This window comes from Chrysoperla carnea, chromosome 1 (genome assembly GCF_905475395.1).
Source record: "Chrysoperla carnea chromosome 1, inChrCarn1.1, whole genome shotgun sequence".
NCBI classification, from domain to species: domain Eukaryota; kingdom Metazoa; phylum Arthropoda; class Insecta; order Neuroptera; family Chrysopidae; genus Chrysoperla; species Chrysoperla carnea.
Window position 1 is genome coordinate 53,913,001 of NC_058337.1, and position 13,345 is coordinate 53,926,345.

Below are 13,345 nucleotides of genomic sequence, written 5' to 3' on the forward strand. Positions count from 1 at the left end.
ACGGTTTTTAATTCTACAACAATTGGAAAAAGAAAAACATAAAAGGGCACATCGTTTTCTATTATTACAGGCGAACAATTGGGGTGTAATTTGTAACTAATTCACAGCATCCTTGTGGCTATACATGTTTTTAGAAGGGTCTGAACTATATTATTTTCAAATTATTTGACAAGTGTATATATATATGTTTTTCAAAAACTATTATAATGCCCTTTTTTTTCCTTCCATATTGCATTCAATAAATAAATAAACACTTAGTACATCGATTAGACAAAGTATTGGTAAACTTTTAAAACATATGTTTTAATTCTCATATTAATATTTTATATCTCGATTGTATACGATTGAAGTTTGAAGCAGTAAGCAAACAGGTGAATTTCATTAAGGTTTTTAATGTATCAGTTTAAGACTTATTCATTTCATTTTTATGATACATTTTCTGGAATAAAAACTTGGAAATTGAATGAGAAAAATGGACAAGCAAGTAAATGAGTTAAAAAATTAGCATAAGGCTCGAGTCTTGAATTTATGGAATTCTAACAATTTGAGGAACAATGGCAGGAAATTTTCAACTGTCAAAGAGAACAATAATTGAAAAATTGGAAAATTGCACTCCATGTTTCAAAAAAAAAAAAACTCCTGGGACAACACGTCTTCTTAATATATTTATTTTAAGTGCATTTCGGGCCCTTTTTCAATACGTTTTGGGAACCCGGTCGCTTAAAAGTGGAATTTCCGAAAAAGGGAGAAGGTAGATCCTATACTAATTTATTGGGTTTTATGAACAAAATGAGTCATGTTGAATCAATTCAATCCCCCCCCCCTCCTCAATTTTCAGAATTGATTTAGAAGTAGTCAAACTTCATATTAAAAAAATAATTATCCAAAATTTCCCTGGCGCTTGTACATCCTTAATGTCCTGGCAAATCACTTATATCTTAAAACCTCTGATTTTGTTGTTGTTCTAAAATGAAGTTTAGGGCTTCTTCTATCTATTCTCATGAGATCTGTCAGCAGAAAATTTCTACTGACATACAAATATAAAAGGTTGTTCTTCAGGTTTGTGTTTCAAATTGTAGCTAAATCTAAACCATTTTAGAGTGATTGTTGCTTTCATTCATTCAATACACTTTTCGATTATGATTCAGCTGTTACTGCGACCACCCAGTAAACAAATTAACGTGCTTATTTTACTGTTCATGTTCTTATAACAAGTAAACATTTCTTCAAGTCAACGATCACAATACTCACCTTATTCAAGAAACTTTTATTTACTAAGAATATATTTTCTTGCAACAAGCACTTTTTTCAATTCTGAATGACAGTACCAACTACCGGGACATAAACTGCCTTCTTTTAAAATTTTTGGATCGCAACTTTAAACTTGGACATCATTCGAATTTACCCGGATAGAAAAACGTGTCAAACAAGCTCTGGAACAAAAATTTTTTTTTTGTTGCAAATTATGTTTGAAAAACGTGTCATCTTAGACAATGGAAACAATGCGTTTTGGTCTAATCTGCAATTTGACACTGGTTGATACGTTTTTAAGGGGAAATCAGTTATACTTTAACGATTTGTACACTGTTGAATAAGTTTTCCAAAACAAATTAATATGCAATAAAAAGTAAAAAAAATAACGATAATATAATGTAGTTAAAATATTCTTATTTTTGGAGTCGGTATCAGCAAAGGAAACAACTCTGACAGAACAGTTTGCTACATTAGCTTAGTTGACACCGACTCCAAAAATAATAATAATTTAAGTTTTTCTTTTTGTTAAGTTTTATTCTGACAATTTTTTTTAATCTGAAGTAAACTAACTAATTTGTCACTAAAAAAAGAATCATTTAACACTTTTATGGTTTTCTCATGGATACCGTTTTCAGAACTGGACCAAAATGGAACCACACGGGAAACACCAGCTTTCAAATACATCGGTTCACCCAGTCAAAAGTTCTGAGGTAACACACATTAAAAAAAATACAGTCGAATTGATAAACACCTCATTTTTTGTATGAAGTTGGTTAAAAAGGTAAGTATAGTTTTAGTAGTAATTTCAAATAGAAACTGATGAGCCATTCTTTCCATATCTACGAACATTGCCAGTAATGGCAGTTAATAAAGAGCTTAAAATAAAAGCAAAGAGTACCTTACATTTTTTGTCCACAATTAATGTTTGAACTTTAAAAATATTGAACGTATTAATTTATTTTTAACTGACGAAAAAGAAAGGTTGTTAATTTGACTGAATTTTGTGTGTGTGTGTGTGTGTTTGTTACCCAATATCTTTGCTGATTTTGAACCTATTTTAATGATTCCTGATTTATGGGATGGGGTATGTTTTCAAGGCAGAATTGCAAAAAGTGTCACAGACAGAGCCAATCTGAGAAATTTCTTAAATATTTTCATTTAATTTCCGCATAAGATGAAGATTTTTTTTTAGAAAAATTTAATGGTGGCCATTTCCATCCATAATAGAAAAGGAAAAATCTACATAAAGTGATTTACCATACTAAACTCCGCCCACAACAAATCAAATCAGAAAGAGATAGACATACTAAGCGCCCATATATGAAACGACGTCGCTTACTACATATATAAATCGACGCATATAATACGATTGAAGCCCCGACCATTATCATAGCGCGCGTCATGATTACACAAAACAAACAAGGGTTGTGAATAGCTCAGATCAGATAATACACTAGGGATGTAAGCACGTGTCCAGTACACATGTACAACGCACAAATCTTAACAATCCACACGTGTCCTCTTGAACAGTGTTAAAGTGTTAACGTGCGCTATTAATTAATTTGGTGTTAACACATATGACATTAGATTCGTTAATAAATAACGATACATCAGTGAAAATGTTTAGTATGGAACATCATGGCCATGGCCATAATCAGTTCTTCTTTGATCCACAAAATTTTGTATCAAATAATCATCATTTAACAAATCATCGTAGCTCACCTGGTATGCTAATGAATTCGGTGAATAATAATAATAATAATAATGGCGGAGGGACTCATTCTTCTGCTGTGGTAACGTCTTCATCGTGTTTTGGAACAAATAGTGTAACATCCACAAGTTTAAATGACTGTAGTAGTGGTTCCACAAATTCTAGTGATATGTTCTTTTATGATGATAGTTGTACCAGCGATACTGGATCGAATTATTCGTATGGAAGTGATCAAGAAAATTCGTGTACAAATTCAACAAAAGAGTAAGTGTGTATATTTTAATTGTTTGATTGAGTTTTGAAATAGTTTGTCTTGGATTTGTTATAAGCCTTTAAAATGATGTGATTTTTTGGACACAACAACCCCCCTCCAGTGACCCCCACCCCGGTTATTGTCACAAGTGGTCACTTTATTTTGGTGGGGGCGCAGATAAATATATTAAACATTATCTATTTTTGAATGAACTGAACGAAACCAGTGCTTCCACTAGAATTATATTTTATTAATTACATTTAATATGTTCTTTATATTTTTGGTTTCTGTATTTTAGAGATTGTTAGAAGTGAATCCTAGTTAGAAAGAAATAAACCAAACAAATCACTTGGTGGGCATATCTTTTAATGATAAAATATAACCTGAAACTTTTACTTTTTTGAAAGTTTGATATGTGGATTAAAATATTTTAATTGGAGTCCCAAAGACTTTTTTATGATATATGTCAATTTAACTGAAAGTTTATGATATATGTCTTTATACAGAATGGTCCATTTATAATAAGATTCATCAAATGGTAGATAACGTTTAAATAATCATAATACACTTATAGTCGGAAAATCGTTCTTTTCTAGGTACATTATAGTGATAAATTTCGAAAATCAGCGGTAGAGATATGGGTGTACCAACCAACACCTCGTTTCGTTAAAAAGTTTTTGCGTAACTGACTATATTCCAAATACAATAAATAACGTTATAAAATATACCATTCAATAGGATTTTAATTATTAAGTAACAAATTTCCATTTTTCTAAGCAGCCGTTTTGGCAAAATTCACAAAAATATCATTTTCTTTCTAAAATTTCAACATCCTGTATCTAGAAAAGGACTCTCAGTCAGTCGGCTACAGACCCAATTTTTTTAGCATTTGATGAAGTCCTGCTGTTATAAATTTGACCATCCCGTAATAATTTAATAATCAATTAAGGTATATTGCATTAGGAATATATTGTATCATTTGTTCACCACATTTTATGCAATGATGTCGGTTACTTCGTCCTTATCCAAGCGACGACAATGTCATCAATCCTACCGCCCATTAATTATAATTGCTCACACTGCCGCTGCCTGAATTCCAACCCATAACCTAAGTCTGAGTAGACAAACGGTTAAAGTCTATCGCTTTAGACCGCTCGACTACTTAGGCTCTTATTTAATAAATATTTCAAAGAAAAAAAAATTTTTTTTTGGGTTTCCTTCAAATGAATGTGGAAATTATAGTTGAGTACTTGCTACTCTTACCCATATGTTATAATTTTGACAGGCTTAACGGTTTTGCTCTTTTTATACAGAAGACAGTATGAGCTTTTTTAAAAAAACTAGCATATTGTAAATAAGAAATTAAAAAAATTCATATAAATGTGTCTATCTGTACACAAACATTTCATTTTACTTCCATTACCGACTAAGATTCCTGATAACACAATGTACCTACCTTAACACAACTTTTGTAGTTTTGCCAAATTAATAACTTGTTTGTTAGTACTTACGGACCAAAAATTACACAAATTAAATTCTTTACTCTGAATTTTCATTTTTTCGCAAACCACTTCAGTCGATATTTTTATAAACCAAACTAAACGGATTAAATCTACATTATTTTCAAATTTCTTGGTTATACTTTTGTGTAGCGTAAATTTTTTTTTTATTTATCTCTTTAATTAAAGTTCTGAGTCACAAAACTTATAAATGTTAGTTTTATTCATATTACTTAAGTTATTAGATTCATTTACTCGATAAAAATTCAGAAATTTCGAAACTCGCATGTAAGAAGAATATCTAATTAGTTTTTTATAATTTATTTATTTATTTTAGACGCCTACGCCATCATAAACGCCGACGTCGTAATAAATGTCCCCAACAGCAAATTCAACAACGTCAAGCTGCTAACTTGCGTGAACGTAAACGTATGCAAAGTATTAATGACGCATTCGAAGGTTTACGTGCCCACATTCCAACATTACCATATGAAAAACGTTTATCAAAAGTGGATACGTTAAAATTAGCTATTGGTTATATCAATTTTTTAAGTGAATTAGTTAGAGCGGATCGAAATAATAGTAATGGTGGGGATGGCACCACTAATGGGGGTACTGTACGACAACCATTAAAAGAAGAGCCTAAAAAAGTTATTGTTAGAGGTAAGTTTCAAATTTTAAGTAAAACCTTATACAAACAATTTAACATGAAAGTTATTCAGGGAAAAAACTGAAATACAAAAGTAAAAATTTCTTCGTTATAATATTGGTAAATCGGAAATGTTTATCTATGCCAGGAAAAATAAATTTTAAAATAGTTCTTATCATCAATATTACAATGAAATTTTTTCCACTGTTTGTCATAGCAAAGTAGAGATATTTATCATAAGCAAAGTGGTGAAAAAAAAAATTTTGCTAGAATTTATTATTTCAGCATTTTTTTGTGCAAGTCTAATATTACGATTATAGTTGCTTATAGCATCCTTAATGCAAGTGCTGTAAGTTGTCAATTTCCCGAGAGAAAAATTGTTCATAATTTGTATTACGAAATCTCGACAATTACTACCTATCTATTTACTCGTTATTTCTATTTTAGTGATACGACGCTAAGACCTTATGGTTACCATATGGATTTTCTGATTAACCTGAGAAAAGTCAATTAACGGAACTTGAAAAAATCTTGTACCTAATGAGTCAAACGATTTAACTGCTAGAATTAAATAAAAAACTTTTCATTTGGACAAGATTCCAATAAGATGTTAAATGATCTTTGGTTGCAGATTATGTTTTTTTTTGCGTTTTCCGTGTGTGTTAAAATTTCGGATGGGTTAAAAAATTGGGAACCAACTATTTTTTATTTTTGTATACATCTAATGACTTTCTTTCAATTTTTTATGGCAGATTAAAATATCATGGAATTCCATTAACCATAAGCTGCTGTAAGTAGTACACAAAATTCAATAAAATCCCAATTATTTAAAAGTTCTATTATATTTACCTTGCAAAATTTTTGAATTTATTTTTCTCATCTCAGACAGAATAATCTTTATTTTCCGTGCGACAGGCATCTAATCGATCATTCTAGGAGTAAAATGAGAAGAACGTACAGAAAGCACGCCTATTTAAATCACACATTGGGCATTAACCTTTAAATGTAATTAAGAACACAAATTCTTTCTTTTTAACTGATACAATAGTTTAAACTAAACTGAACAAACTCACAGGTTAAACTGCTATTAAAATTCTGAGCCTAAGTATATGATATAGGTACTTTGTTACATAACTTCCCATGGCCTTGTTAAAAACATATTAGACCATAATAATTGTAAAAGATAGAGTTTTGCTCGTGATCTGCAGTCCATTCAATGTCGTTGTCATTATGTAAAGGTAGTGTGGGGTTAATCTTTTGATAATGGCGGATAACACTCCAGATGCGGGGATGGAGGTGCGAGGGTGAAAGTGAAAATCTGCTCATGATAAGTAATATTTACGCCTTTTTTACCAATATAATTTACATCGCTTAAGAAGTGAAAACTGAAGTAGGTGTATTACGATCTTGCCTAAGGATAATTTTTATTAAAACTCCAGACCTAGTCATCTGCTCAAAATTTTAACTTCTTAGGTGACGTATATCACATTGGAAAAAGGGCTGAAATATTACATATCAAGAGCAGATTTTCACTTTTTTTTATCGAAAACAATTCCCTCCCTCCGCATCAGGGGTGTTATCCGCCATTGCCGAAAACGGTTACTAAAAAAATTGAAAAAAAAAATTGAAAAACTACAAAAAATGGAAAACAAAAGACAGCCTGATGCACAATACAAAGTACGCAATGACCGAGGACTAGACCCCGCCCAGATAGGCGCCTTTTTTCCTGCTACCGTCTCTACTCGAGTTTCACGTCCTTATATATATATATATGTTCTTGGTCGGATCCCTTTCTATAACTTAAATAAAATGGCCTAATAAATTTGAACAATAGTACCCTAATTAAATAACAATAATTAATTACTGTAAGCTTCGCTACTGATTGAACCATGTTTTGTAACCACTTCAGTTTATGAACACCCAAAAACATCTGTTTTGTGGATGCATAACAAATTAATAACAAATTGATACATGAATTAAATATTTTATCAATAAAAGTGTACCGTCATCCACTTCATTGGATACGTCGCATACACCATTGACGCTTACATCAAACATATTTGGATATACTCGTTTAAGTACAAAGTAAAATTTATTGTCCGAGTATTAAAAATTTTTCCTGTTTGGGTCTGATTGTAAGAAACTATTTGGTGCTGTTTGTCGTAGATAGCAAAGTCTCATAGGTAATAAAATTGTCTTTTTGTACCAGAAATTCTTAAAAATACCTCAGATATACAAAAGAAAGAAGAGACGGAAAATTTTTTCTCGGCAACTAATGTTTTGAGTTGTAAGTTCATGAAACCGAAGTTAAAGAACTTTGTGTTTAAAATGCAGTGATGAACAAAAACCTTGAATTAGATCTAAATTGACAAAACAAATTTTATTTGAAGCTAGGCCCACAACTGATTAATGATCTTGTTTATACTAGTGAAAATTTATCCTAAGCGCTGTGGCAATCAACAGGCACGTAGGGCATATTTCCAAAAGTTAATTTCCTCCCAGATCTTTAATATTATTCCAACAAGCTTTTTCAAGGAATTAACCGGATATGTGACGTACAAAGGGGAAATACCATCCAAAAAAATTTAATAATTAAAAACTTTCTTTACTGAAGGTGAATAATTTATGTATTTTTAATTACACGTTGTTAAATGGCAATTCGAAACCGAAGCAACTGAGAAATAATTTATTTTTCTTCTTAGTTTGCTCGAAGTTTTTATTGAACCAATTATTAAGCCTTTGAGTGTATAAAAAATATTTAATAAATTTGTCTGCCATAAAGTTTGATAATAAAATATTATCTAATCAAAAAGAGTGGTAGAATTATAGTCAAATCGATACAAAATTGGGAGATTAAAAACTCAATTTTGAAAATTAATTCAAATACAGATTAAAATTAATCTAAAAAATTTGCCTCACTTGTCTACGTGGATATTCTTCGTTACATTTTCTTCCTTATAGAAACCATTCCTACCAAATAACATTTTCCCTCGTTTACCTCTCCCCACTATTAATTATAATTCCATTTTAATTGTTTTGGTTTCTAACCCTAATTTTTTTCTCTAAATAAAAGTAGCCCAAGTTATTTCTTCTATCCCGGAATAATGACATATCATAAGGCATATCTATGGACACGTTTTCTTTTCTTGACAGTCCCACGGAAACTTTACATTTGTGTTAATCCAGGTAATACCAACCATATGTGTGCCAAATTTCATCGAAAGCCGTTTGGCCATTTTTGCATGATTGAGAAACAAACATCTTAACTTCAAAACATCAAAACATACAAACTTCGGCATTTAAATAATTATTAAGATAATTATAATTTATTAGATTTTATAATTTCTTACATTTTTCAAGTTCTTAATTAACTCTTTTGTCTGCGTATATCTGCTATTCCCTTTTTCATTATATTTGAAAGCTTAAAATCCATTACAGTGATGAGCTTTGTTCGTCCTAATTGCAGTGCGACATCGTTTTGTATGATCTAAAATCAATTTTTTCTTAAACAAGTGAAAACAAACAATTGACCAAGTTAATTGTTGAAATACCAAGAAAAGACAGTGTTGATGAGTGTTGAGTACGCAGTCGTTTGTTTTTTACGTCATGTAAGTAAAGAAAGATAGCCACTCTTACACACAAAGTAATAACAGTAACTTTCTTTTAATTGAAGCCCTAACAGTGATGTTTACGAAAAAATGTTTGAAACAAAAGTTGTATATTTTTTTATAAGGAAATTTTTTTGTTCTTTTTCTAACGGTATACAACAAGGATCCTACGGACACAAGACCCAATTGTCCTATGTGCTCATTTACGAACTGGACCTCACTTTTTACGTCCTTAGCACGCTATAAAAATTTCAGCTTGATAACTCCTTTTGTTTTTGAGTTCGTGTTGACGGGCCCCTATTACAAAATTTTATTCGTAGCATCATTATTTTACAAACTTGGGACTAAACTTCGTATACCAGATCTTGATATATTTCACATACATTTGATATAAAAAGATTAAAAATTATTATTACTTTGCATTTTAATGGTAACACGGTTCTGACATTAAAACAACTTTTACACATCAACCGCTTTAAAAAATCAAAATTTTATGGAGAAAAAAATATTTTTTAATTTTGTTTTTTGGAGATAGAGCTTTTTAACTTATGACTAGATGCTCAATATCATTGTTTTATTCACAAAAATAGTTCTGTAAAAATTCCTGATATCTCGAAGTTTCTTGTTTATGATAATCGGGCAGAGATACCAATAATAATTGTATTCATGATATCCTACTAATATTATAAATGTGAAAGTTTGTATGCTGCGATATTTGTTACTCAATCACCTAAATACGAATTTGAATGAAATTTGGCACACATTACCGGTGTTAACACATACGATACTTTTTATCCTAGAAAAATGTTATTCGTCATGATATCCTTCTAAGGATTTAAATATAACACATACTTGTTATCCCAGAAAAATGCTACGCGCCTGTGGGATTATCAAAAAATGAACTACAGAATGTTCCACTTAAAATTTGGTTTAGAAATAAAGAATATCTAAGGCTATTTTAGAAAAAGAATTAGAGATCATCAACAAAAAAATAAAACCCATGAAATTGTGAGCAAACGGAGGCATGTCTACCGAAACGAATGGGTAACTGCTAGTAATTAAATAATTTTATCCTTATAATTCCGTCCTATACTCTCTCACATATCTCATAAATCATCTATGACAAAAATAAAAAATAAATTTCTGTACTAATTAATAATTTGTAAACTAATTATAAAAATATAAAAACACTTAATTACACCAATATATTACTAAACAAATTTTTTTTGTTTCGTTTCTGGTACATTTATCATTTTATTTTCCCCGTATGCGTTACAAGCGTGATATATGTATTATTTTTTTTGTTTTATGAGGGATGATTTTTTTTTTTTCATATTTCATATTTATTAAAAGATGGGGTGAGATGTATTTTGTACACCTGCATTTAATACATACTGTATATACATATTATTATAGGTAACGTATAGAAATATTATTTTAATAGATAGACAATGACAGATCTTTGTGGGGTCGATTAGGTCACACACCGGATACTATTGGCACGGAACCTATAATCATTAATTATTATACTATACATATTTAAGGCATACAGTAAATTGAGCATGTATTACCTATAATAAAGTATTTTCTATAATTTTAACTAAATATTTCGATTTCTTTGTAAATATTAGACTTACAGAAAATATTCTCTGCAGTGTTGAATTTACCAGGACGCCGAGTTAACCCGTGACTATAGTGGGAAATTTAGGAACTTTTTTTTAAAATTATACATATAAGCAAATAGGTATGTAGCAAAATAAACAGTATTCGCTTGTGCTTCTGACTTAAGTTATGAACGTATATATTTTAAAAGTTCCACATTAAATACAAAAATTTGTGATAAAACTAGATTTTGAATCGTTGGCATTTTTCACTGTATACTGCTGTGACAAATCAAGAAAAGTAAATGTCAGGCCGTTAAGTCGAAACCAACGGACCTAATTACTTACAACTACGTTATTCCCCCCCCCCCCCAGCTCACATAAGGGCATATACAGATTTCTTAAACCATCTTCTTCCCCAGTAAAACGCTTACGTAATTACTGTGTGGCTCTTTATAAAGTTATCCGTTGTCTTACGGAGTTGTAAATTAAAAAGATCAACAACAATTTTTAACCTTTTATCAGCGCAAATACAGTATTTAGTGAGTTACGCACCAATAAATCAAATTACATTGATAATAAAATTTAAAGGGCGAAAGCAATAAGTACCTATTAGAAAAGTTTTATTTTTTGTTTCAGGAATTGGTGCTGGACATTATACAGCCCATTCATTGTCTTGGTCCCGTACCAAAGATGTAAATGCTAATGGTATTATGTATGCAAAAGTTTGGACACCAGAAGATCCACGAGCTAATAAACATTTACAACAATCCACAACAGTCCAAGTAACAATTTTACCAAATTTGTCCCCAAATTAATTGTAAACTAAGTGATATAATCTTATTTATAAAATCTACTATTCAGAAGGTACTAAACGGCTAAAATCATTTTGTTTCATTCTTTCGATAGGTATAATTTAAAAGGGAGTTTATATAACTTACATCTCAGCAAAGCGTATCTGGATTATTGGGATTTTACGCAGGGCGTACAACTAGTCAAGCTTTGCATAGCCACAGCTAGACCATTTGGCAATGCTTGGTTGAAGCTCACTGGAACAAAGTTGAGAAGGGTGGTGGGAATCTGGGCAGGACACTGTAAAAAAAAACTGCAGGGTGTCAGGTATATAATGTTTGAGTCCGAAACCTTGGATTCATCAATCCTGGGAGCAATTCCGACGGAAAATCTGTGTGAATTTTTCTATAGCTTCATCTACTTTAAATAGCACTCCTTACTTGAAGACGCTTCGCCTCCGGATGACAGGATGTTTTCAGGGAGGGCACACAGGACCTCTTGGTTAAGATCAGTGTTTCTCAAATTTGGCGATAACGCTCCCCTTATGGACGCAAGAGGCTTACAGGGGGGCGGAATGACTAATTTGTTTGGACAAATGTAATAAGATAAGAATGATATAACACTCTTTGATGGGGCTGAAAAATAATTGATTCTGGAAGTGAGCGGTAGACAAAATAAATTTGAGAACCTCTGGTTTAGATGTTGTATACCCATTTGCAGTACCACTTTCATCTGTATTTTTATTACATTTCAGCAGCATGTAAGGTTTTTCGTACATAATACTAAGCTAACCAATTTTCACATCGAAAAAGTAAAAAGTCAACGAATCTTTATTATCCAATTTTATTAATATTGAAACTGTCCGCCAGTTTTAAAAGTAACAAATTAAAAATGACAAGTAAAGCAATCAAAGAAAAGTGGTGTAGTTATGTTTAGCAGAAAATGGAACATAAATTAATATTCCAGTAATTTTTCTGAGAGAAATTAAAACTTGTTTAACGTTTAGTACCTGAAGATTATTTATTATTTGTGCAATATAAAAACAATTCTCTAGTCTACTCAAGTCAAAAAATTATAAAAACATTGTTATGAGTATTATTTACTTTTATTTTCAAAATAAAGGAAACATTTACATATGCGGGGTGATTTTGAGATGTTATGATATTTCATTTTGACGAAAGATTAAGTGTTCTAATTTTGTAGGATGTGGTTAAATGATTGATTTTTATATTCAGGTGTAAAATATTTTATAATTAAAATAAGGCTTTTATATTAGTTAAGGATCCATGTATAAAAACATCATAATCGTCTAATGGTTGGTAAATTGATGATTGTGATAAGACAATACTTTTCTGTATAGAACAAACAAAAGTTTTGTCGTATTATCATCTGCCAACCAACAACCATCAAAGGGTTAGAATTTTCAAAGGATATATGTCAGCTTCTATACAAAACAAGTTTTGCTCTTATTTAAAGACGAATCTTATGTGACAGAACTTGCTTGTTTCAGAAATTCCTAATTTAAACTTTCACGCTTCCCAAAATTAAAAAAATAAGTCTTTATTGATTGTAAATTACTTTACTTCTGAATCATAATTCTAAAAAAAATATCTCAAACCAAATTCCAAAATATCTCAATATTCAAAATCAATCCGTATAATTATTTTGCTGTATTATAAAAATGAAGACTTTTTGTAAATTATTTTGTAATATTTATTATGTAAATAAAATATTTTTAGTTGTTTTCTTGAAAATTGTCTTGTTTAGTCATACAAAAATATCCTGCAACTCAGATTTGAAAGGTCTATCATAGTTGACCTTGGCCTAAGTAGGAGAATAAAGCGCAAGATGGAAGGAGTGGGAATTTTAGTAACGAAGTTCAACTAGGTTCGCTCATTATTACAAAAGAAATACGTAGGATTTAGCAGTGAAAAAGGTAAGAAATGTTCCTAATTTGTGTCGACTGAGATATTTACTA

At 30.7% G+C, this 13,345-nt stretch overlaps 1 protein-coding gene across 1 annotated transcript; it reads left to right on the forward strand.

Moving 5' to 3' along the window:
• The first annotated feature begins 2,726 nt into the window (after positions 1–2,726).
• LOC123305970 (pancreas transcription factor 1 subunit alpha-like) lies at positions 2,727–12,285 on the forward strand. Its single transcript, XM_044887813.1, has 3 exons — positions 2,727–3,229; positions 5,055–5,380; positions 11,215–12,285. The coding sequence occupies exons 1-3, from the start codon at positions 2,832–2,834 to the stop codon at positions 11,391–11,393; spliced, it is 903 nt and encodes a 300-aa protein (XP_044743748.1). The 5' UTR covers positions 2,727–2,831; the 3' UTR covers positions 11,394–12,285.
• Positions 12,286–13,345: the final 1,060 nt, after the last annotated feature.

What these genes read in the sequence shown, in the direction of transcription:
- LOC123305970 (XM_044887813.1), top strand. Translation starts at nt 2,832, where the DNA reads ATGACATTAGATTCGTTAATAAATAACGATACATCAGTGAAAATGTTT. An exon ending in TGTACAAATTCAACAAAAGA is followed by an intron (nt 3,230 to 5,054) that starts GTAAGTGTGTAT and finishes TATTTATTTTAG; the next exon opens with ACGCCTACGCCATCATAAAC. An exon ending in TAAAAAAGTTATTGTTAGAG is followed by an intron (nt 5,381 to 11,214) that starts GTAAGTTTCAAA and finishes TTTTTGTTTCAG; the next exon opens with GAATTGGTGCTGGACATTAT.